This window comes from Neophocaena asiaeorientalis, unplaced genomic scaffold, assembly GCF_003031525.2.
Source record: "Neophocaena asiaeorientalis asiaeorientalis breed wild unplaced genomic scaffold, Neophocaena_asiaeorientalis_V1.1 scaffold495, whole genome shotgun sequence".
Classification (NCBI taxonomy): Eukaryota; Metazoa; Chordata; class Mammalia; order Artiodactyla; family Phocoenidae; genus Neophocaena; species Neophocaena asiaeorientalis.
Window position 1 is genome coordinate 87,869 of NW_020173512.1, and position 26,052 is coordinate 113,920.

Below are 26,052 nucleotides of genomic sequence, written 5' to 3' on the forward strand. Positions count from 1 at the left end.
TGCTAAGAGAACCACAGGTGTGGCTCCAAATGAAACCTGTGCTGAGGGGGCTGGGGACCAAGAGGAAAGGCAGAATGCTTGTCTTCTCTCCTCCAGTTTGAATCTGACCCTTCAGCAAACCCACCTCCTCCCTCATTAATCATTCTCTCCTATCCTATGACAAAAAGGGAAAATGAAGTGCATGTTTTTCATAGAGGCTTCGTCCCAACCAATCATACTCAGAAGAAAAGGTCAGTGAGAGCAACCGCCAAAATAAGCAAACAAAAATGGCCCATTTGTATCCCCGAAGATGAAAGCATTTTAGGAACTCTGATTGGTAACAGTAAGATAAGTGAATACTGTTTACAGTGAATAGTTTTTGGAAATCATTTCATAATAAAAAGTAAAACATTAAATGTGAAGGGATTACTCGGTTTATAACAGCCCAAAAGGTACTATGTATGACATCACTAGGTCATATTTTTCAAAAAGGTGAAGCTAAAGGAACATACTTAACCACAGTATAAATGATTAAAGCACAAACCACTCACTACTCTTTTTTTTTCTTTTTAAGGGGAATGTTTAGAAAGACTGATAATGTTTAAAAAAAAATTACCAGTATTCTTAAAAACCGAGACCACTAAGAAAGCATTTAATTTCTTCTCATTACTCCTGCAATCCAAACCAATCGTATTTATGTTCTATTGTATATCAGAGCTGTTTCACAAGACAGGAACTCAGAGGAGGCCACCATCTCCATATAGGGAAGAATTAATGGGGCAGCAGCACTTATCGGCCACTTCTTTTTGTTTGTTTTTTTTTTGGGGGGCCACTTCTTTTAATGGAGAGGAAAAATAAATCAATTTTACCCAGGCCCTTCATCTGATGACCATCCATGACTACCCCACCTGCCCAAACAGAAGACGTAACGGGGCCTCAGTGAATATCCAGCAGATTCTATCACTGCTCTGAGATGCTGTCACCTCTCACCTGGATTTACCTCTCTCCTGTTCACACACTGACAATCTATTCTCAATAAGCCTCAAGAAGAGAGTTGGAACCCTGCGGCGGAGTCCAGGGTAGACAGGAGCCAGGGTGCTACTCACGTCGGTTTTCATACATGCTCCTGGACTGGGCCCAGATTTTAAAAGGATCTGGTTTTTTCTGCCCAGAGCTGTCAGTCTGATCTGGAGCCGGGGCCTCGGCGGGTGGGAACTCGGGTAGCACCTGTGTGCCGTGGCCGGGAGAGGCTGTGTGCAGGCTTCGGTGGCTGGCAGCGCTGTGCTGGGAGCTATTCTGGCTGTCTTTTCTTTCCAGTGGTTGCTGAAAGGAAGCGAGTGAGAGGGGCAAGAAGAGATTATTATTGGTTCCCGGAGTGGGTGTTTTCCATCAGCTTGTTTTTGTTCAGCACTTCTGCACTTCACACATACATAAATTTATCAACAACATTTTGGCTTCCACCTTCGGCTCATTCTGAATGCAGGTAAATCCGCTGGGGACTGGCAGACAGATAGAGGGGTGGACCAGACAGAAGGACATTATGGTAAACCATACCGCTTTCAGGGCTGGAGCAGAAAACAAATCCAATTTCCATCACAGGTTCTCAGCTAAGTCACTGGGCTCATTTATTACGAAATGTACTCGTTTTAACATCTTCATTTTTAAACCAAACATGTGACACAGAATACCATGCGTGGTTTAAGTGGAAAGCTAGAATATCCAGAAGAAATAGGATCAGGGCTAAAAATGCTCCTTGGGACTCCACATTTTCCCTTTTTCAGTAGTAAAATACCCAACTTCTTGCTAAGGATTTACCATCAGTCCTGCTAGCCTGTAAGAAACATGGATCAGATCTTTAAAAAATCATGCCTAGCATTATGTGTGCACTTGTACTTACAAGTATATAAAAAACTATTATCTGAAGAGCTTTCATAATTCTTAGTGAATCAGTTTTGCAGACATCGCATTACACCTCTTGATCTCCTGATACTACTGTTGGTTGAAAACCAAGATCCCACTTTATATATGGGTTGACCTCAGGGGATCAGCCTTCTTAGATTTGCAACTTGTCCAAACTCTGAGTAGTAAAGGCAAAGAATTTCATTTCAATTTCAGTAGAATAAGTAGGAGGTTCCTGCTCCTTAAATTCTGCTCAGCTAAAGACCCTTCCCATTTTAGGAGATGCTCTTTGTTGGAAGAGCCATTGAATCAACAGCAAAATCTAGTCGGAGGAAAATTACTGCATGGGAAATAAAATAATTTCAGCTCTTATTTTCTCCAATGAAAGATGTGATAAGCCCAGGTGTTTAGTTCCCCCCATTCAAAAGAAAAATCCTGGAGTCCTGTCTCTCACACAACAGACACCATGTCACTACACTTAACTTTTTCAGAGCATTGTAAAGGGGCATCTCCTGCCTGTCTTACAGATCCTGTATAGCTTATGATTTCTGAGTAGTATATAAGATCTCTGACCTAGACATTCTAGTTCCCTAAAGCTCTTTATAGTGTCAAAATCTTGCCCTCAGTCTTGCAATCAGTCCTATCATACCATTCTTCCTTATTCTCTCCCCCAGGTAGCCTCCATCTTCCATTCACATCTCCGTGGAAATTTCCAAGGTCCCGTTCATTTACTTCTCAGGTCCCTCTACTCCTTCCCTTCCAGTCCTTGCTTTGAAGTAAGCAATGAAGTAAGGCCAAGGAGGACAAAAACTTCATTTTCCCTTGACTGTTCAGATCACAGATCTGAAGGTAGGTTTTAGCAAGGATTCAAAGTCGAAAATTGGGCATGTATTTCATGAAGGTAAGATAGACCCTTTAAAATTATACTTGATGTGCCTGCGGGAGAAATGTGAGGACCATATTCTAAACTAGCAAAGAGGTCTTGGGAACCAGCTATATGAGGGGCTTAATTCACTCAGACTCAAGGGGACAACATACTCTGGGTGAAGAGGTCAGGAAAACACACTGATGTTTGGACAGGGACAACCATCCCCGTTACCCCACATCACCAGCGTTCCCTTCTGAGGATCAAGGGCTCCGCTCAGCCTTGGATGCATCCGCATTCCGAAGACTTGGGACAGAACCTGGTTCTGCCAACTTCCAACAGGGTCCTCCCCAAAGTGAATTCGGCTCTCAGGGCCAGCTATCCCCTTTCTATTCCCTAAGAAGGTCAAAACCTGCCTTCTTGCTTCCCCTGGAGACATGCTGAAGATTTTCAGAGTCAGAAAGACATTAACGAAGGATACAATCCCCACTCCCTTTTGCACGAGAGTGGGAATTTGTTTTCCTCTTCACCGCGGTCTTTCTAAGGGTCTCCAGATAAACAAGCATGTGTAGTGTACACACCTCAGCATGAATAGAAAAAAAGGTGGGCTCTGGCTGGGTTTTCTCCCTCTTATACTTTCCTGTACTGCCTACTTCTTATTTTTATAATGTACAGAGAATGTTTTTTTATAATCAAGACCAAATGTAAAGCTGTTTTCATTTAGAAATGAACCTTGGTAAGGAGAATTAATGGCACTGTTACTTTCTGTTTTTTACATTTTGGTAGTGTTTTGTGTCCGCTCTCCTCTTGGAAGGGCAGGAAGAAGATATTTTAAAAGTGAAAGCAAATAATTCAATAGATGAAGGGCCTCTGGATTAACCATGAGAGTTTCATCCTTCTCTTCAAATGACCACCCTCGCCTGGTTTTTCAGATGAGTAGCAAATGCTAGATGTGGGGTCGGTCCATTGACACTGAGTTCATTTCACGGTTAGAGTCAGTCTCTGACCATGGAAGCTCCAGTCTCCTTCGTGCAGAGGTTCCTCTTCACAAAGCCTCACCAGGACCCTGTGAGCCGCACTGTGGGATTACCTGAGGGCAACCACCGCAATCTTCTTCTTCTTCCTTTCCTGGGGATACTCGGTGACCTCTTGAAATGTAACCTCTTCCAATCACTGCCTCTTCCTGAACAGGAGAGAAATACCTTACCGGCAACCCTGTCCCACTGAGAGAGTCTGGACCTTTCTCCAGCAGCGAATGCACAGGTGCTTTTACAGACACGCCCACAAATGCATGCACACAGACTCTGTATGTCACCTCAGGGGGTTCCAAGACCCTTCGATGGCTGTCCCAGTGTAACAAATCTGACACAGAGGACCTGGAAATCTCAAGTTTAAATGAAGAGACAGCTTCACCATAACCAGAGGGTGCAAATGAAGTTTACCAGAAATGGCTTGGGCCATTTAAAAACTTTTATCCCCTTTTCTCACCTTCCCCATAAAGGACGCATTTAGGTCCAATTTATCACAAAATGACAGATACAGTCTGGACAGAGTCTACAAACTGCCTCTCCATCAAACTGCACCTCTGCATCCCCTTTGAATGCCACCTAAACTTTGCTCCTAAATTTGGAAAATAAAAGTACAGCAGCATCCTGAGAATATGCTCTAGAAACTAGGCCACCGCTAACCCATCACTAAATGGCATATTCTAACCCACCCTCACGGGCTAAACACATGAGCATCTGGAAACTTTTTGGATTTTTCCCTGATAAGATTTAACCTCGCTTTATGTTTCCTCTCAAGTTCAATTATGAAAATGACTTAATTTGAAAATGCATTCTGTATTTAGTATCCTGGTACCTAAGCTTTTTGAAGCTATGTTCTGTGTGTGTAGAAAAGTTCAAAATATGCCTTTTTATTTTCTGAGAACACGTTAATTAGATATGACATTATCTTTTATTTGGTTAGGGTCCAGAACTGTCCAGGAGAAAAGCCATGTTTATATAGCTCTCAACTTAAAGTCACCTCATATGCCTTTTCAGCAGTCTGGATTCCCTCCCAGAAGACTTGGGCCATGAGGACAAATTCACTTCGGAACACAGGATCTGACTTGCACCAAATGTGGTTGTCTCTCACCTCATTTTTCTAGGTGAGAAACTGGCCCTCAAATAAGCATTAATAAAGATACACTTTCAAGTCTGTTAAAGTAACTCTATGCATGCTAAGAACATGGCTGGCGCAATCCATCAATGATAGCACATCCAGAATGGCCCCTCTTAAGTAACCTGCAATACATTTATTCCCTCATCCAATAAATACACACTGATCACCTGCTATGAGCCAGATTCTGAAAAATACAATGTGTAAGAAAGAGATAGTGCCTGAGAATTTGTACCTACGTATCTAGGTGTGTGTGTGTGTGTGTGTGTGTATGTGGAGATTGAATATTAATCAAATAATAATGACAGACTGATGACAACACACTGCAGTGTCCTTAAGGTAAGTAATAAGGAGAAGCCTCTGGAAGAACATTCCATTAATGGAAACAGCATGTGCCAAGTCTGCAAAGCAAAAGTGAGCTTGGCCTGTTTGGAGAGCAGAGAGGTAGCTAGTGTGGCACAGCAGCGGGTGGCGTGGCTTGAGAGGAACTTGGGGACCAAATAATGCAAGGGCCTTGCGGGCTACTTTAAGGAGTTTGGGTTTCACTCTTAGTTCTGGGGAGGAGGAATCCATTAGTGAATTTAAAGCACGGATGTGCCAGGAGCCAACTTATTTCCAGAAAGTTTGGTCTGGCTACTGTCTGGAGAATAGGTTGATGTGGGTGGGAGTAAAAGCAGAGAGCCAGTCAGGAAGCTACTGTGCAGACCAGGTGAGGGACCCGGGGTGGCTTATACAAGGAGAAAAGCTATGACAAGGGGAAGGGACAAGTAAAGTCAAAAGATATTTTGGTGCCAGATTTGCTAGGCATTGCTGAAAGGCTGCATGGGGGAAAGGAGGAGTAAGAAAAGGGGAAGGGGGGAGGGGGAGGAGGAAGGGAAAGGGGAAAACACAACTATCCGCCTCCAGCTTGAATAACGCTTGGAAAGGAGGACCATATATTGAGCTGAGTATCTCCAACACTAGCTGTTGTCACTGTGTGGATATTTTTGAAGCAAGATTTTTACTTCTGAGTATCAAATCAGGGCCAACTAGGAAAAAAGAAATGATTTCAATTTTGAAAACTCCACAGAAATCCTTGGCCACATCTGGCTGTGAACTTGTGTCATAAGACCATGTAAAACAAAACTGCACCAACCTTCCTAAAACAAATGATTTCCATATTACTGACAGGCCAGAGAAAGTGGGAAGATGCAGTGGATTTTATAAATGGAAATGGGGAAAAAAGTCAGCTCATTAGTATTTCACAGAATGATTTCAAAACGGAGGTACTTATAAAGTGAGCTGAAAATATTTGCTCGGAAGAGCAAATGAATACAGACAGCACTTAGCTTAAATGATGAAAAGAATTCATGTGGCTTAAAAATGACAAATCAATCCATTTTTAAGGCAAAATTATTTACAGTTCATGTATCTGCCAAGACTAAAGGCCGCTGCAGAGATTTACACGGACAACAGGGAAAAACTACAAGTGCTGGTGAGGTATCGGGCCAATGCCATTAAAGGTTGTGTGAAAATCAGTCTCAAACGCAAGCCAAAGCAGAGGATGGTCCTTCTTTTTGTCTCTTTCTTTTATCATTTATGGGTCTAAGTCAAATGATTTCTTCCAAAAGGCAAGAAAGAGGAGTTAATGGAGAAGAAAAGGAAAGTTCTGATTGGATATGAAAATGAATTTCACTTCATAGTGAATGTTTTTTTTTTTTTTTTTGGTACGTGGGCCTCTCACTGTTGTGGCCTCTCCAGTTGCGGAGCACAGGCTCCGGACGCGCAGGCTCAGCGGCCATGGCTCACGGGCCCAGCCGCTCCGCGGCATGTGGGATCTTCCCAGACCGGGGCACGAACCCGTGTCCCCTGCATCGGCAGGCGGACTCTCAACCACTGCGCCACCAGGGAAGCCCCCATAGTGAATGTTTTAATGGACTCTAATACAACAGAAAATTCTATTTTTTAAGGCTCCAAAGGGCCGAGGGTATGAGCTGCTGTGAGCAGCGAGAGGCAAGGAGACTTACTTAAGTAACTCTAGGCCTTCTCCCATCTACTACTTTCACTGCTTCTCCTTGTAGCTTGGAGCTTTGGTGGGTTGTGCTATGCCCTGGATCTGGGACTAGTGGCATTGGGGTGCTAAGGCCACCAGGAGAGTTTGAGAAAGAGGCAGCATTCAGGATGATTCAGGCCGGGGTCACTTACTGTGCACGTTGTCTAAGATCTCTCCCTCGTATTTCTTAATGACTAGCTGTCAGCTATGTCCTTAGCATCCCTTCCACGGGAAAGGGACAGAGGACCATGGAACAGAAACCTGTCACTGTTGCTACCTTTCAGCTTGCTGCATTTGCTGAGGACACTTCCTTGCCCATCACTTGGTGTCCTCTATATGAAAACTTTATGTGAGAACTCTTTTTTTTTTTAAAGTGTTTATTTATTTGGCTGCATCGGGTCTTAGTTGTGGCATACAGGCTGTTCATTGCGGCACGCGGGCTTCTCTCTAGTTGTAGCGTACGGGTTCTTTCTTCTCTAGTTGTGGCACACAGGCTCCAGAGTGCATAGGCTCTGTAGTTTGGAGCACGCGGGCTCTCTAGTTGAGGTGCGTGAGCTCAGTAGTTGTGGCTCACGGGCCCAGCCGCCCCGCGGCATGTGGGATCTGAGTTCCCCAACCAGGGATCAAACCTGGGTCCCCTGCACTGGAAGGCGGGTTCTTTACCACTGGACCACCAGGGAAGTCCCTGTGAGAACTTTTTTAGGAACTAGGAAAACGCTGTCTCCTTAGTGAACACGTTATGCTTTTTTTTTTGATCTGAAAATAAAAGCTAAGTAAATAATGTGGTTACCTATGCTGCGTAGGCTGCTGGGGAACTTGGAAGAATTCCATAGCTCTATCATAGTATCTAACTCAATTTTTTTATAGCTTTTTATGTCTTTGGATGACTACTTCACTTAAGTTATTATCATTAAGAGCTGAATGAGTTTTATTATGTGAGTACTTGTTTTATGTTATATTTCTGCTTTGTTACCTTTTGAAAGTATATGCTCATCATACTTTAGGCCTCATGAGGAGGGTCTGTACCGATCTGCCTATTTATCTTTCCCCAGTTGTATGAGGACATGAATGTTTTCTGTTTTAGTTCCTGTTGTATACTAGCGCTGGGTCTGGCATGCAGGAGATACCCAATAAATATCTGTTGATGGAACAAATGCATAAAAAAATTTTAGTGATTTGTGACAATGAATCCTTTTTTTGAAAGGAGCAATCAATAAATCATTTATAAGCTCCAAGAAGAAGGGCACCATCTTATTTATTATATCATTTCCAATGGCTCACACCAAACCTGACACTTAGTAGTTTTTCAACACCAACTTGCTGAATGGAAGGATGAATGGATGAGTGGATAAAAGAGAAATGCACGGATCGATGAATGGATATATGGTGGATGGACAGATGGATAAATGGACAAATGGACAGAGGAAAGAAGGGAGCAAAGGAAGCAATAGTTGGGAAATGAACTAGTGAGAAAACCTGGGTGAATACTGACTTAGAATTCAGGGTTTGGCGGGATATTTAGAGCTTTCAATGCTCACACGCAAAATCCTCACGTGTGATTTCGACCAAGAGTCTCCGTTAAACACGTTTCCAGTCAGGATGATTAAAGTGGACCACCGAACCATTTTCCCAGTGAGGCCTAAAACCTGACAGCAAATATGTCTTATTTTTGTCTCTGCCATTTGGCAGAAAAATCCCTGATGCTATGGATGTCCAGGTATTAAATTAGTTAAATTTTATTAAGACACTGCCGTTGTCCCCCTTGAGTATTTAAACCATAAATTTAACATGTACACTAAATCTAGCAGGTGAAATGGCTGCTTGAGAGTAAGTTATAGAGGCTATTCAGGAGGAGAAACGAGGTCAAAAAGAGAAGTCCTGTTCTAATAAAAACCCAACTACTTAATTATTCAAAACCTTTATAGGAAAAAAAAGATATGAGGGCAAAGGAAGCTGTCAGTCACGTGAGCAAGCCAACAATTGCAGGAGTCTCTAAGAATAAAGTACAGACGTGGTCCTGGGTTCAAACGGTATATCTCAGAGCTAATGGTAACTCTCAGCATATCACAACCCAGGCACAATCGGTGTGCATTTCATTCCGTAGCCCACCTGGCCCTGCCTGTCATCATAGGAGTGACTTTCCGGAACCACGTCATCCAGCTTCCCCATGGATTCCCTCCGACCCTACCAGAACAATCCCATCATCATCTGTCTCTCTAGCAGGACCTTATCAAATTTCAAACTGGGAAAGGGAAACAGCTTTCAACCCACCTGTGCAGAACTCCCACTGATCACAGATGTTCGCAAGGGTCCACTGGCAACAGCAGAAGACCTTGGCTGATATCCCCCTACTTTTGTACAGCAGCTGCCAGAGTGTGCCAGCAGTGCTGTGAAAGCCATCATCCCTGTCCTGGCAGAGAAACCAGAGAAGGACAAGCCCCAAGCTGGGGGATGGTTCTTTTCTAACCCAGCAACACACCAGTCTCTTAGCTTGTGGTAATTAAGAGCCAGCAGACTGTGGGCAACGCAATTAAGAGTGCTTTTTTTCCTAGGAATGCAGCCTGAGTAATTGGTTTGCAGCTTGTTCATGACATGACTTCCTCCAAAATAAACAGTCATGGGGAATTCTCTTAACTGACTTGGTGAATGCAAGCTCTGTACCTGTTTGATACCCTTTGAGTTCAATGGGGAATTCCAACACACTCTGGGGGAGAAGAGATGCAAATGACTCTACAAAAATCTTTTTGCACAGCAAGTTGAAATGGGATGCAAAATGAAACAGAACACCTTGCTACCCGATGTCATGCTGCGTGTGCCAAACTGTCCCCCCCTCAGTATACGCTTCTGGTCAAGACTCCATGCCATGTGGAGGGTGTAAAATAAGTCCATGCCTCAGGTAGCATGCTTGGTGCTGTGGGAGAGAAAAGGATGACTGTTGCTAACTCAAGCTCATGTGACACATCTCTCAGATATGCTTCTATTTTTCTGAAGGCTGAATAGGTTTCTGACTGTGATCCTGGGAGGGGGAGACACACACAGACAGACAGACAGACACACACACACACACACACACAGACACACAGGCAGACACACACACACAGGCTTTGGCATCTCTGTGGTTCCAATGTAGACACCTACCAGCACTTCTCAGCCTGGACATTAACACAAAATGACAAGGGAAGCAGCCCTGAAGTCACGTGTTCCCATCACCATGGCACCATGCCACGGCAATCAATTACTGCAGGTTTTTCTCTTTGGAGAACTTAGGAGTAGGGTTTACGAATGCAGGAAGCTCCCTCTCTCATCTCCTGAATAAACTTCCGCCTCTTGCTGCCAGGCTTCGAGACAGGTGGAAAGAATTCGGCTGCAGCACCGGAAGCTGCAAAGTTTTGAAGTTCTCCGTTCCCGGAGGGCAGAGGTTGTCAGTTCCTCCTCCCCCCAATACTCTAAGCCACAAGGAAGTGCACCCCTCTTTATCTTACTGTTAATGATTTTGGATGCTTCTTTCACCACATCAATTTCACAGGCATCAGGGTTCCAGATTTTGAGGATTTAAGTAGCATTTTAATTTGTTGTCAGTGCTCAGGGAGCAAAGGCTCACCACCACCAAGCGAAACGCTAGAGCCTCAAAGCTATTAGCGAACATGTGGACTAGGTAATGCATCTTCAGGGAAACCAGATTAGAAAGGACAGCATAACATTGGTTTTTTTTTTTTTTTTAAAGACTCCTATACCTGTAGCACAATACCACTAAAGCTGGCAAAACAACAAAGGACATTTCCACAACCAGGGAATGTCTTATTCTCAGGGCTGGGGCATTTTCCATGTGAGCGTGGGCATATATACAGGACTGAGCAATTCTACCATAAACCTACAGGCTTTAAAATCCTTAAATAATCCATCATCCAGTGCAAAAGAAAGCCGAGGGAGGGAATCTACCCATGCGAATGGATTGAAACACCAGCTGAGAGCAATGCTACTCAGGAAGCAGGTAGAGTTTTTTGGTTTTTCCTTCCCTCAAAAGAAACAGTAGCGTTTGTATCAAATTAAAACATCTAAGAAACTCATCCACTGGGATGAGAGTTGTGATGCATTTATACAGAGAAGATTCCAAACATGCATTCTTTATCCAGGCTCCCGCAGCCTGCCTACAAATCACTAGACAGTTAAAGACAAACCTCGATACCTTCTATACCAAACGGATCCCCAGAACTTAATAAAACGAGCCCTGGTTTTTGTCTCCTCCACCCACTCTAAAACACATTTAAGTCCAGCCAGATAGCGTCCCCTCCCACCACCAGCCCCCCCACCCCACCCCAAAACGAGCACCAAGTAACTGACAAGTCCTTACCGACTTTGGGCTCTTCTTGGGAACTGGCAGCCCTGGAAAAAATGCAACAAGGAGGGAAGCGGGGAAGAAATCATTAGCATATATGTTACCTTTTTCTTAAAGAACAATCCCCAGGTGTTTCACGGCAACCTAGCCATCTGCAGGGTTATGTCAGATTTCTCCCCAGCATCGGAGTTACCAGGCTGTTCATATCGAATCAAAGCAGAGGGAGGAGGAGAGGGAGAGGCAGGAGATCTATCTGCATTAGCTATGCTGACTGGTACTGCAGCAGCCTGGAGGCTGGGAAAAGAAATTCACAGACCTCAGCGGCCTGGGAAATTGAACACTTGGACAGAATCTCAAATGCTCTTCTGGATTAAGAGCGACTTAATTTACAATTAAGTCCAGGATATTTCCTTTCCTGTCCACTTGTCAACTGAAGTGGACCAATCAGGACAGAGGAAGGGGGTGTATATTTAGTTTCAGAGGAGTAAATGGTTAAAATTAAATTTTTTTTTTGTCTTTCTTTTTTTTCTTCCTTTTTTTTTTCCTCTGCCTTTTAGGAGAGGAAATGCCTTCTTTACTTGAATGAGCTGAACACCAAAACAAAAACGGATGCTCTTTTGCCAGAACAGGACACAAATCCAAGCTGGTTTAGGACACCCTCTGGATCGTCAGCACACCCCTTCACACATCATTCATCCGAGCAAACTCCTATTCCGTTTGCTGGGACTAGCCCCTCGAAAGCAGGCTGCTGGGGAATGAAAAGAGAAGTTTCATGGAGCTGAGAGAAAAAGATAATAATGCAGGAAGAGAAAGGCAGAGGAGAAAAAGGGGCTCACAGAACCTTGCTGGCTCTTCCAAAACCCTGTCTTTAGTGGCAGGGTGAGAGCTGAAAGGGGCCGCTGATCTCCCTTCTGGGAAAGTCAGAAGCCATTAGGGGCAGACTTATAGAAAATCTGTCACCAAGGGAGTGTGGCAAAGGAGGGCTGGAAAGGAAAATAAAAACATTTATCAGTGTTTTGAAAGTAATCATTTCTGCAAGCAGTTCTCTCATTTTGTTTTTTAATTTTTGGTTTGAGCCAAGGTTAGAATACAAAATGCAGATTCCACCCATGTTAGGCACAATGCAGGACCTGACGTATTGGGATCTGATGATTCTGCACCGGAAAGGTCAACCTTTTTTAGGACATGATCCCTAGGCAGTGTAACGATTTCAACTCTCCTGGAAGTGACTTGTCAAACGAGGAGCCGAGCTAAGTTCAGCGCAAGTAACAGGAGGCCGCTGGAGTGGGTGAGTAGTAGGAAGCCACCCAGAGGAGCGCTGCTAATGGGCCCCCTGCACGAGAGGCGTGACAGGGACTGCTCATCCCCACAGGCAGTGGGGGCACTCTTCTGGCACGGCTCGTCACATCACCAAAAGGAGGTCACCACGGCCTGGCACAGGGGCTCTGGGACTTCAGAATGCACATGGAGGACGTGGCAGCTTCTTATCAATGCAGAATCCCAGGACCCACCTTCAGGGGCCAAGGGATCCGCAGTATGAGCAAACATCCCAGAAGATTCTGACAAAGAAGGTTGGAGGACCCCATTTAAGGAAACCATAGTACAGGAGAACGAGGATTATTACTCTTTCAAGTCCGGCAAACTCGGATAGGCCACCTTCAGCGAGCTGCTTTAAAGTCCTCTGCGCCTCAGTTTTTCAATTTGTGAAGCAGATAGAATAGGACTCATTGTACTCGTTGTGATAATTAAATAGACAAAATGTTTAAAAGCCTCATACTTGGCACAGAGCAGGCCCTCAAGTGTCAACCCCTTTTACTTTCCTTTGCTAATTTACACCATTCGGGGGGAAAAAAGTGTTTACGGTTATCTTACTCTAATTAGGAAAACTCATTTGCCTAGCATGCTGACATGCAAAAAATACGTGGGGGAAATATTTTGCCTATGGATGAGAATAACTGTCTTGAGCAATTTAGATATCATTTTTCTTAAAAATAATTATTAGGTGCCTTAATTTGTTCATTAATGTGATTCCCTTAAGGAATTCTATCAAGTTATATTAGTTTGGGTCATTGGGTACCCTTCGAAATGGTCAAATATCACATCCTTAAATACAGATTTTTCCCTAATTCAGACTGACGTTCTCAGCTCATTGGAATAAGCAACACTTCACTGGAGTGAGCTTTTACTAGACTTGATATCACCCAAGATCCCAATGACCCTCTACAGAACTTTGTAAAGAATCTCCAACTAGTTAGGAGAAGTCGGGGAAAATGACTTCGATCCACACTCTGCTCATCATTTCTAAAACTCTGACCATCTTAAATTCTCAACCTGTTAAGATTTTCATGTATAAAATAAACAGCACCGTGGATTCTCTATCAGCGAGAAGCATTCGCACACACATCCAAAGGTTATGCAGGTACAAGGATGCTCAGTGCAGCACGGTTGGTATAAAGGGAACCTGGAAATGACTGGAAGTTCTAGATAAACTCAGGGACACCCAACCTATGAAGCCGTCCGCAGAGGTTAAAAGGTACGAGCTAACTCTATGGGTAACAGCATGGATGGTCTCCAAACTATAACGCTGAATGAGAACAGCATGAGGTAGAAGGGCAGCCATAGGAGACAGGTGTTAAACATATTCAGACACACACCCTCTCCTTGACTGTCACACATGAAAACTGGTAACTGAAGTACTGTATTTCCGGTGGGGAAAGAAGGGGCAGGGACCAGATGGACTAATTTAAGCAGACTTCAGCCTTAATCTAGAATTTTTTTCAACAACACCAAATTCACATCTTGCTGAGGCAATAAAGTATTAATTTAAAAGTAACATTAATTAATTCAGAGCTATTCAGATAGACTGAAAACAGCTGGGAAGACCTGATGGGAAGCACTAAAAGAGATCACTGGAAGAATTCTCCAAGAACAAGAGATCCTGGTATGTGGCCCTTGTCTAGCTGGAGGTGACTGCGGCCATCCCACACTGGATGGATGACAGAAAGCAGCACGATCCCACACTTGATGGCGCGTCAGTGGTTTTCCTTAGGGCAAAGGCACACTTTGTGCTCCCAGTGGAAGCGGGAAGCTTACTTGTAGGAATCGTGTCACATATTACATAGGAGGCATATGGACAGAAACAGCACCTGTCCTAAGAGGCTCGTCTGCTCCCTTCGGGGAGAGGAAGGGGACTTTTGAGAAGAGGCAGCAGAAAGAATCCACGGACAGCACCATCTGCTCTTAGAGCCTGGGAGGTGGCAAATGCTACTTCAAAGGGATCCCAGAAAATTTCACGGGAAAGTGTACCTTCAAAGTGGGAGTCTAAGTGTGATCTACAGAAGTGAGAAAAGCTTGGGACCTGAATTTCTCAAGTTCCCAGTGAAAAAGGTGTCCCTTTGGAGAAAACAAATGGCAAATTCTTTGCTAGTGACTGAGATCTGACCAATCAACATGAGGAGGAGGAAGAATCTCTTTCCCTTAAATATCAAGGCCATAAACTACACTACTGAACATGTTCTCATATAACTAAATGGCAAATGTTATTCTTGGTGGAATTTTAAAAAGGTTGTACACAAAAGTTTATATGAAAAAAGTAAAAAATGTAACAGAATACATAAGCATTTGGAAACAAAGAACAGAAGGTTATACACTTAAACTGTATGTTCTTGGGCTCATGAGATCATGAATGGCTTTATTACCTATTTTAGAATCTTCTACAACAAGAAAAGCTTTATTTACTTATGAACATATACATACCCACAGATACCACAATAAACAAAAGTCTATACTGCCTCTGCAAGACAAATGCAGCAAATTTCAGAACATTTTATCGCATTTTTCAATCTCTAGAGCCATCAGCGACCTCTACATCCTCCAAGACTTGCTTACTTTTTCCCAAAATGAATATACACATAATGAGTTTCTTTAAGCATCCTATTGAAATTAAGACTTGTGTTTGTCCTAGTGACTAAATGGAAACAGGGAAGACATCGGAGAGCTCAGCTGGGCTATCAGGAAGCCAAAAAGAAGCCAATCACTGCCATTTTGGCACCGAGATGAACAAACCTGAGTTGCTGGGAAAGAGACTGCACTTCCCTGGACCTCATTTCCTCTAGGTTTAAAGGAAGTGAGAATGTCAACCAACCTCACTATCTGAAAGAAGCAAGAAAAATCGTGCAAAGGGCTTGGAAAGGGTGAATGCTAAAGTCATTGTCAAATGCAAAGTGGATCTTCAAATAACAAAACTGGACTGTGTCATCAATTTACTTTGACTTCATTGTGATATTCATCCCCTTTGTGCTTGGTTTCTAGATTTGAGCATCTTAATGGAAACATTTGGTTTCCTCCTCAGCATTCTGACAAACACTATGTCACTAATCCACATGTCATCAAACACATGGGATTCTTTAGAGGGTTGCGTAGCAAAAGGCTGCATTAACAACTGTCCTGGTGCTGAATACGGCAATGCCATGTGTAAGAAGCAAGGAACTTATATATATTTAGAAAGAGAGAGAGTTAGTTCATGGAACCCATGGAAAGCCACAGAAAGAAGACTGAGAACTTGGCCAGGGGCTAGTCTTAGATTCCAAAGAGGCTAAGACTACTTCTGAGCACATTTTCATTTCAGACCCCACTAGCCTTCTCTCTTATTCTAAAACCTATCAACACGTAATCCTACATGTAGGACTCAAAGATTACAGCTGACTTTAACTCACTAAACTTATCATTAGGAGTTTGTATTAAGAGAACAAGCAGAGAGTCTCACAGTGATTTACATAAAAAAGATGTTGAACACAGTGTTATTTAAAGAAGATAGAAAATGGAAACAATCTGAATTTCCAAGAACAAAGGAATGAGCAATCATATTGTTATATCAACAAGATGAAAATTTATGAATTCATTAAAAATGAATGGATTGTAAAAGTGAAGACTGCTTAGTGACGTGGGAAAATGGTAATGACATAAGATATGAAAAGCAGATTTAAAACTGCCAGAGGATATAAATTCATTGTTAAAAAACAGATATATGTATATATCACACATATATCATACACTCAAAGACTAGAGCAAGATGTATTAAAATGTTGCTTCAGAATGCTAGCATGAATAGATCATTCATATTCTTATTACTGGTATTTTCCAAGACTTTAATACAACAGAGCTGTAATCATAAACAGCTAATTGTTACTGAATGTTGCAGCCATACTGTGTGTGCTTGGATAATGGGATATACCTGTCAGCTTTAGTGCAGTGCTAGATTAAAAAATAACTGGAGGGCTTCCCTGGTGGCGCAGTGGTTGAGAGTCCGCCTGCCGATGCAGGGGACACGGTTTCGTGCCCCGGTCCGGGAAGATCCCACATGCCACGGAGCAGCTAGGCCTGTGAGCCATGGCCGCTGAGCCTGCGTGTCCGGAGCCTGTGCTCCGCAACGGGAGAGGCCACAACAGTGAGAGGCCTGCGTACGGCTAAAAAAAAACGGAATATTTTCTAGCTCTCTCTTGGCTCAGTGACTGCCATTTCTACTCAAGTGTCTGTGCTACTTACTAAATTATTGGGCCATGGCCTTGATTGAAAATGGGATAAAAAGCTGTTAGAGCCTCTCTGAAGCAAAGCTTCACAGAAGCACACAATTTTGCATACAAATTCAAGGAGCCTCTGAAACCTTGACCAGGGACCCTGAGAAACCCATCCTCAGGTTAACCGATCCTCAGGTTAAATCATCTCCTCCAAGCACATGGCTATGGTGTTAGAATTCCTAGGGTGAGGTTCACTTTAGCTGAGTTTGTGCCTCTAAGAAGAACAGTGTATGTAAAATACTTCATCTGCAAATAGAGGGGACAATGTGAAGGATCAAGCAGAAAGGGAAAAGTTCCATTGCTTGCTTCTCCTTCTTCTTTCTTGGGAAGATCTAAAGGGCACAGCTAAATAAAATTTGAGGAGAGATACTGCATTAAAGAACACACCAGAACGCTAATATTTACCAGCAAAAATGCTGCTGCATGAAAAAATTATGAACCTAGTAGGTAATGATGATGGATCAAAATACTAAGAGATCAGCGAGGTACAGAAGGGAAGGGGTGCAGGAAAAACAGAGTGAGAAAACCTGTGATTTTCCTGGCAATGCAGAATTGATGATTATTTGACTGCAAACCAGTGGCTCTAAACAATTAACATTAATGGTCAGTAACCTTTCTAAAAAAAGCCATCTGCACCATTCTCTGCCAATCAGTATTTTGTTTGTTTTGTTTAATACAGAATACATAAACCATGAAAAAAATTTAAACTGCCCTTGCCTTACTGGTGAAATGCTAATAAGGACAGTTCAGAAAACTGAAAAAGGTAGGTACAGTCAGCCCTAATTTTTTCCACTGAGGGCAGGAAGGAAATTGGGGGAAATGCATTCACGCACTTAGGCAAACTGGGCTAAGGGCCTACTATGTGCCAAGAGCTGGCATGAGAAAGCACTGAACTAAACCTCCAATGTCCTGTTTTCACAGTGCTCACATTCTGTGGGGAAACAGAGAAGAAACAACTTCGCAAATAATTTCAGGGTGGGGCTTCCCTGGTGGCGCAGTGGTTAGGAGTCCACCTGCCGATGCAGGGGACACGGGTTCGTGCCCTGGTCCGGGAAGATCCCACATGCCGCGGAGCGGCTGGGCCCGTGAGCCATGGCCGCTGAGCCTGCGCGTCCGGAGCCTGTGCTCCACAACGGGAGAGGCCACAGCAGTGAGAGGCCCACACACTGCAAAAAAAAAAAAATTTCAGAGTGATAACTTCAGTGATGAAAATGAAGCAGGATAATGGAACAGTAGCCTGGGATGCATGGCTAGTTTATACTCGGTGGCCAAGCATGTCTTTCTTAAAGACAGAGTATTTGAGCTAAGACTTGAATCATGAGAAGGGACCATCCATGTACCTATTCATCCATGCAAGATTGATTGAGCTCTGCCATATGCCTAGTGAAGCGTGACTCAAGAGATAAAGGTAAATCAAACATGGCCCTGACCTGGACGACTTCACAGTCTGTCTTAAAAGAGAAAGGAGCAAAGCAACACTTATAATGCAGTGTGGTCAGTGCTAAGTGCCGTGATAAGAGGGAGCACCACCGCTCTTGGGAGCATGAGAAACGAAAGCTAATCCATTGTGAAGCAGGGGGCAGAGAGGACAATGGACACTGAGGGAGGGCCAGCATTTAAACACGGGGTCAAGGGCTTGGGAGCAACATGCAATAATTGATGCTAGATTGAATAATGATGATGACCTATTTTTTAAGGGTTTTTTTCTCCCCCTAAACTAATTAGTGTGCCAGCATAAACTCAAGGCCAAGTTTAAAACCAGAGTACATTTCCACTGAAGGACCTTACAAACACGATATATCACAAAACTGAATCCATAAAACCAAATAAAAATGGTTCTAATTTAGACGTCTCATTTTTTTTTCTCCTTCCTCTAGCCAAATACCATCATCAACCCTGCAGCATAATTTTTTAATGCAAATATGATACCAATTGCCAAGAACTAGAGCATCAGACTCAATGTCTCCAAACAGATGAAGACGTTCTTTCCTTTGGGGGACCTCATAATGGTCATTATGAAATATTACGGCCATCATATTTTAAAAAGACAGTTGGACTTCCGACGTATGGACTAAGTAGCTCCCAATGCTGTGTCAGGTGGCATTTTGTTAAGAAGATTAAGAACATAGTTGTACAGCTTTACAGCTATGGAGAAGTCTGCTTCAATTACACAGTACACATAGCCTAATAAAGATGTCCTGAAGAGAAATAAATGGCTTGCAAAGCTGCTGATTGCTAATGGTTTACAGAGCCTTTCACTTCAAAGTCATAAGCCTTGAATTGGCACAGGTGAGGAGAGACAGGAGTCATTAATACTTTGGGCTGCTCCAAAACCTAGGTGAGATGGATGAATTGCCCTCATGCAATTCCTAAAAGATAAATGGTCACTTCAGAAAGGGTACCATTGAAATAACATGGATAGTCCTACTGTTGGCTTTTGAAAACCTGAAAAACACCTTGAAGGGTCACCAACTCAGCTTCTCCTCTCATTTGTTAAAAAATAAGTAAATAAAAACAGGGTCTTCACAGACATAGAGAATGGAATTGAGGACACGGGGAGGGGGAAGGGTAAGCTGGGACGAAATGAGAGAGTAGCATTGACATATATACACTACCAAATGTAAAACAGATAGCTAGTGGGAAGCAGGCACATAGCACAGGGAGATCAGCGCGGTGCTTTGTGACCACCTAGAGGGGTGGGATAGGGAGGGCGGGAGGGAGACACAAGAGGGAGGGGATATGCGGATACATGTATACATATAGCTGATGCACTTTGTTATACAGCAGAAACTAACACAACATTGTAAAGCAATTATACTCCAGTAAAGATGTTAAATAAAAAAAATAAGTAAAAAAAACTTAAAGGGGGTCTTCAAAAGCAAGGGCTGAGTGCAAAAATAACAAGAACTGAGAGCTTGCCTTTGACATACATTTATTCTTCATAACTGCTAAGTACCAATAGCATCCCTATTATTACAGATGAGAAAATTGATACACTGGTGGTTAAATAACACGGCTAGGGTCACGCAGTTAGGTGAGCAGCTGCCTGAAGACTTGGTCTAATGCCAAGTTTGAGCTTTTAAACACTGAACTGTACAGTCTCATTCAAAGGTGTTTCATCTATTTTGGATCATAGCCCATTATGAAGGGATTAAAATGACAGTGGTGGCACATACAAAGTGTATTCATAGCAAATTTTGCATATAGCTTCATGGAATATATGGCTGTCAACCTATAGGTCAATGGGTCGAGGTATCTTGGACCCATAACTGTGATGTGAATCTAGGAAGAGGGTTTCCTTTCTACAAGTAGCACGGGAGTCTACGCGTAGTCAATCAAGTTCTTAAGATGTCTGTGATATTATTCCAAGTCACATTATGGAAACCATTGGCCATCTAAAGCTACACATGCTAAAATATAACAAGATGGGTCTCTAATTTGAAGGCAATGAAGCCAGTCTTTTAAGCTATTGTACATAACTAACAGGTTGGCTGGACACCAAGCCCTATGGAACACTTTCAAAGCCTCTACTTTTTTCGAGCTTGAAAATGTGTTCTGACACTACCTGATAATAGGATTTTTTTAAAAAATTGGTGATAGGGAAAAGATGGAGAGAGTCAGAAGGAGAGTGAGTTATGGCATCTTCTCTCCAGGAGGGAAAAGAAAAAGAACTAAAAAAGTCAACTTGAAAAGCCCACTAAGGGCTTCCCTGGTGGCACAGTAGTTAAGAATCCGCCTGCCAATGCAGGAGACACGAGTTCGAGCCCTGGTCCGGGAAGATCCCACATGCCGCAGAGCAACTAAGCCCGTGCTCCACAACTACTGAGCCTGAGCTCTAGAGCCCGTAAGCCACGACTACTGAGCCTGTGTGCCGCAACTACTGAAGCCCAGGCACCCTACAAGAGAAACCACCGCAATAAGAGGCCTGTGCACCCCAATGAAGAGTAGCCCCCGGTTGCCACAACTAGAGAAAGCTCGTGCGCAGCAACAAAGACCCAACGCAGCCAAAAATAAGTTGAAAAAAAAAAGTCCACTAATTTGTCATGATGTACTATGAGGCCGATCTTTGTTCTCCAGGGAATATTCCTACCAAGATCTACTTAAAAGGGTGGAATTAAGCCAGTTTTTCAAATGGTTCCAGGAAAGCCCTCTAACTCTATGTGGGTTGGAAATGTTTGTAATTTGGGTATTTGGGATAACATCTTACCTTAGTCTATAAATGCTCCTACCTCTTAGGAAGACTCCCCAGCTGGCTCTCCTACCACCTGTATTTCAAATTTGAATTGCTTCTTGCGCAAATGCTTAAGGGTTGGCCCTGTTATACCCATTCTTTCTTATCGACAGTTCATCGAGGTCTCCCTGGGACAGGAGAGACAACTTGTCTCCAAGGCACTGCCTCCAAAGTTAAAAGTTTGACTTTTAGCTGCATAGGATGTATGGTGAGGATTATGAAACAACAGCTCAAAATAGCTCATTGAAAGAAAAAACCGGTAAGGATTCCTTTCCTGGGGTGAAAAAACAGGATGCTGTGTGGGCCCTTATTTTAAGGTCACTGGCCCCAAAGGGAAACCTATCACTGTAATTGGTACCAAGACGTTTCTAGGTTAAAAGAAAAAAAAAAAAATACATGCCAGGATCCTTTTCTTCAGGATTTCTGACTTTTAGGATGACTCTTATCGTGGATGCTTATTTTTAGCAATGTAAGTTAGGCACAGGACCAAGTAAGAGATCCAGGAGGGGATCCTGAGTTTTCTACTTACAGGACACCAAATCCCTAAAATCTGAAGCCCTTCTTGAGGCTTCTTTATTTTTCTTACCATGTTCATCTCCAAAATGTATCCTGAAATGTCTGTTCATCTCCACTACCACCGCCTTTCCTTGCCTAGGTGATGGCAAGCGCCAAAATCCTGGTCTCTCTGTTTTATTCTTCATCCCCTTTAATGCATTATCCACACAGAGACCAGAGACATCCTTCTACAGCAAAAATCAGATTATATGGACTCCTGACTACATATCCCTGTGGCTTCCCAATACAGTTTCAACAAAACACAAACTCTTTTCTGTGTCCCACAAAGCCCTCCTTGCTCTGAGCCCGCCTGCCTCTTTAAATCCCAGCACACTTCCCCTTGATCATGCACCCCAGCCAGACTGGCACTCTCTCCACTTCCGGGCTCATTCCTTTCATTCCTCTGGGCATTTTCACTGGCTGTTCCCTCTGTCTGGAACACTGTGCCTGCAATCTACGTGGGGTGGGAGCAGCTTATTCTCATCACTCAGGGCTCTCCTCAAATGTCACTTCTTCAGAGAAGCCATCCAGGGATCCAGGCCATCAGCAGATTGGAAACGACCTTTTTTGTCCCACTGTATTCACACAGCCCAATTTGTTTTCATAGACCCTGTGGCTCTCTAAAATCAATACATTTGTTTACTTGTTATCGTTTCTATTGTTTATTGTTATCATTTACTTATTTATTGTCTCCATTTCAGGGACCTTGTATCTTATGCTACGGGTAGCCTCCCCGCCCTTGAACGGTATGTGGTCCCCAGTTCAGCAAATATCTTTGGAAGGAATGCATGACTGTTGCGAGCTTATGAAGTGAGTCTGTGTCTTGAGGGATGCAGGAAGCGTGGATGAGGTAAAGGGGAGGGCGGCTTGGCCTCTCTTCTGATCACCATCATCACTGCTGTGACTACTTAACAGCTCTTGATCCTTGGGCTGCTCCTTGATTTATTGGTGAGCTGTCAGGCTCGGCTCCACTCACCTCCACCTCCCTCCGCGTGGAGAGCAAGGTTCCGCTGTGCCACCTTGTGTTCTAAATTCCTTATCACAACGGATGGAAAGTGCTCAACTCTCAGACTTAACTGGAGGCTCACAAAGCAACCCCAAGCCCAACAGTTACTGGTCCCAGCACATGAGTGTGTTCTCAGGGGCTCTTGGAGAATCTAAGCACATTTTCACTTAAGGACACCTTCAGGTCTTTCCTTAGAAAAGTAGCTTTTATGACAACACTGAGTTAAAAAGCTCCAAATGTCTCACCCTTCCCCACAAAAGGCAAACACACACTGATGAAAACTATTTCAGGTTCCTTTCTTCAGCCAAATCCATGAATCTCTGGAGCAGTTTTAACAGCCTTATTGGGTGTGACAATCACTTTTCTGTCACAATGTACTTCTGCCAAATAGGACGGCAATTTTCCTGTCTGCTCGGTAAGGGCGTCTATTATTCAGCCATTTCAATTAACTTCATTACCGAACTGCTTAATTGCGACAGAAGCCACCGCTGGCACCGAATCAAACTTGACTCCCATCTCTTAAATTCAGAAGATCATGTTAGCTTTGGAAGGCAGGGGTCATGGTTAACAACAGCAAGGGGATCCGACTTGTGAGTCCAGAAGCACTGCATTATTCAAAGCGTCTGGCAGTCAGACCTAAGGAGCCATTTACTAAAGAGTCATGTTTTTCTAAAAGAGCAAAGGACATATGATGAGCAGCCCCATTCATCTCCCATGGAGATATTAAATGTCTTCAAAATCCTCTTGCTGAAACAATATCTGCCCTGGCATAAGTGATTACGTGAATTACAGAGGAAAAAAAAGCTGTTGCCCTGACTTTGTCAGTTGCTAATGCTTGCTGCCCCATACAGCTGTGGGAAGCAGTAGAAGCTTATGCTTTGTTCAACTATTAGATTTCAGGATTCAGTGAGTCAATACTCATTTCTCTACTTGGATTTGCTTAAAGGCAGAATACGGGAATCAGTTTCACTCCCATACACTCCAACACACACACTGTCCCACTCAGGATGAATATCAATTAGAAAGAACTTTTATCTGTCAAGTACATTTAAGAGGCAGGGGAAATTCAAGGACCTCAAGGCCATTTAATGAAATACTTTAGCTGGGAAAGAGACATACAGCCGGGCACTGCTGTGAAGAAGTACACTGCATTGATGGCAGGGAAGAGTAAGTAACAGAAATTCACACTGGAAACAACATAGATGATCCCCCAGTAAGCGTTTAGAGTGCAGAAGATACGCAACGTGTTTCTCATGGTAGAGATCAAATGCCAGAATCCTTTTGCTCCCTCTCCTGTTTGATTTTGGCAGGTGTTTTTTGTTTTTTTTTTTAAGGAAATGAGGCTCTAATCAGGTTTAGAACTTAATGCAAATACACTGGAAATGGATTTTTAAAAGCTGTCATGAAGTTTTTGAGACTGCTTTTTCTATGGAAGAAATTAGCCATGGATATTTTGGGGTGCCCCAGGCACAGTGAATGTGTACTGTTCACCCAATTTTTCTCTTGCTTTTGGATTGAACATTCTCTGGGTTACCCTAATAACTTATACATGACAAAGAATTTCTGAAAGAGTCTAACCAAAAAAATGTAGTATTTTGTAGGGGCAACACAGAGAAACGTGATGAAGCCATCCCTGGCCTTGAGCTCATGCTGAGTTTCTCCCTAAATTAAGAGACCATGGAAGTACTTGGTAAGACAAAGGCAGAGGTTCCCATTGCCCTTCCCATGGTTTGGATTCTAGACCCCCACTCACACATTACTTCCAAGCATCCTTCCTCCTTTCCTCTTCTCTCCCTAACTTCCTGACAGCCTCCTTCCCTGCAGCAGTGATTCCTGCATTTTAGATTTCAGGGACCAGCAAATTTTCACTAAACAGATTTGAGCGACTGACTGGTCACAAGGTGCCAATTCCTTATTCTCCAAACTAGGAACATTAAAAAGGGGGAGGTAAATAACAACCGACTACCATTCCATAAGTAAAAGGATAGCTCAGCAGAGGAAAAAAAAAAAAAACAGGAAGGATATAATCTCTAAAAGAGAGTCTTACACCTTCGAAAAACTTCACTTCATGAATAACCTGCTACTCTATCCTGCTTTTTCTCATTTCACTGTTTACTGAAAATCACTGTCACCACAGACCAGAAGAAGGAACACCTCCAGCCACGTTTTTTCTTCAGGCGCCTCTTTTTTGCCTTCTCTTTTCTCTACCCCAGAAAACTACTCCTAAAGTATTGAAAATGGTAGGACCACCTGAGTATCTCTCATCCACCTCCTTTCTCCTAAGCCCCAACCAACCCTACCGAGCAGTCAACCCTCCATCAGGACGGGGCAGCAGTGTGGGTAAATGAGCCCTCATCTCATTCCATCCTCACTGCAGTACTGAGGAAGGTACAGGTCCATTTATATTTCAGATGATAATGCAGAGGTTCGGGGACATTGCCCATAGCTGGCTCAGGCTGTGTTGCTAGCGAGTGGCAGAGAGGAGGCCAGAAGGGAGATGTGACGTGGCCAAGGGGTACTTCCATCACTGAGCTGATGCAGAAGCAACGACTGAGGAGAAATGGGGACTTCTCCTGTGAAATCTCTTCCATCCAAGTTCAACACACAAAAATCCATAAACTGATTTTCATTTGCATCTTAAAAGAAATAAGACGCAGCATTTCCAAGAAGTAAAAACAAAGGGTGTCGAAGGGGTTAAAGCCATGGTTCCCAGTCCAGGTTGCTGCTGCCCTTCAGGGGACATTGGCCATGTCTGAAGACACTGCTGGGTGTCATCGCTGGGGCGGAGCAGAGTACTGCTGGCCTCCAGCGGGTACAGGCCGGGGGCGCTGTGACATGTCCCATGCACAGGACAGCCCCTCACAATAAAGAATCATCCAGGCCATGACACCAAGAGTGCGCAGTCTGAGAAACTCTGGGATAAAAAAAAACTGTCTCTTCTTCCTTCACCCACCAAAGTCAAAGTGAAAAGGGGCTTTGCAGGGGCAGACTACATAACCAAAGAACCCCATGAATTCATAGGCACTGCTTTTATTTTTCCGGGTGCAAGCATTTCCCCCTTTGGTCAATGGTATCTACGGCAAAAGTAATGACGGAGAACATTTTTCAATTTAGAAACAACATAAATATCTCAGAAAGCACAGACCTAACTCCAACTATCTCCAAATGATTAAAATAAACTGATTAGTGTTTATGCAACTAAAAGAAAACTTTTTTATTTTATTTTATTTTACTTTTTTTTTTGCGGTACGCGGGCCTCTCACTGCTGTGGCCTCTCCCGTTGCGGAGCACAGGCTCCGGACGCGCAGGCTCAGCGGCCACGGCTCATGGGCCCAGCCGCTCCGTGGCATGTGGGATCTTCCCGGACTGGGGCACGAACCCGTGTCCCCTGCATCGGCAGGAGGACTCTCAAC

The 26,052-nt window shown here is 43.5% G+C and overlaps 1 protein-coding gene across 1 annotated transcript in view; it reads right to left on the reverse strand.

The window, feature by feature from the left end:
* MAGI1 (membrane associated guanylate kinase, WW and PDZ domain containing 1) overlaps positions 1-26,052 on the reverse strand; it is a 609,319-nt gene that overhangs the window by 34,353 nt on the left and 548,914 nt on the right. Inside the window, exons 14-15 of the mRNA XM_024747645.1 lie at positions 11,287-11,318; positions 1,086-1,302 (exon numbers count right to left, since the gene is read on the reverse strand). Of these exons, the coding sequence (XP_024603413.1) occupies positions 1,086-1,302; positions 11,287-11,318 (249 nt within the window). The remainder of the gene's footprint in view (positions 1-1,085; positions 1,303-11,286; positions 11,319-26,052) is intronic.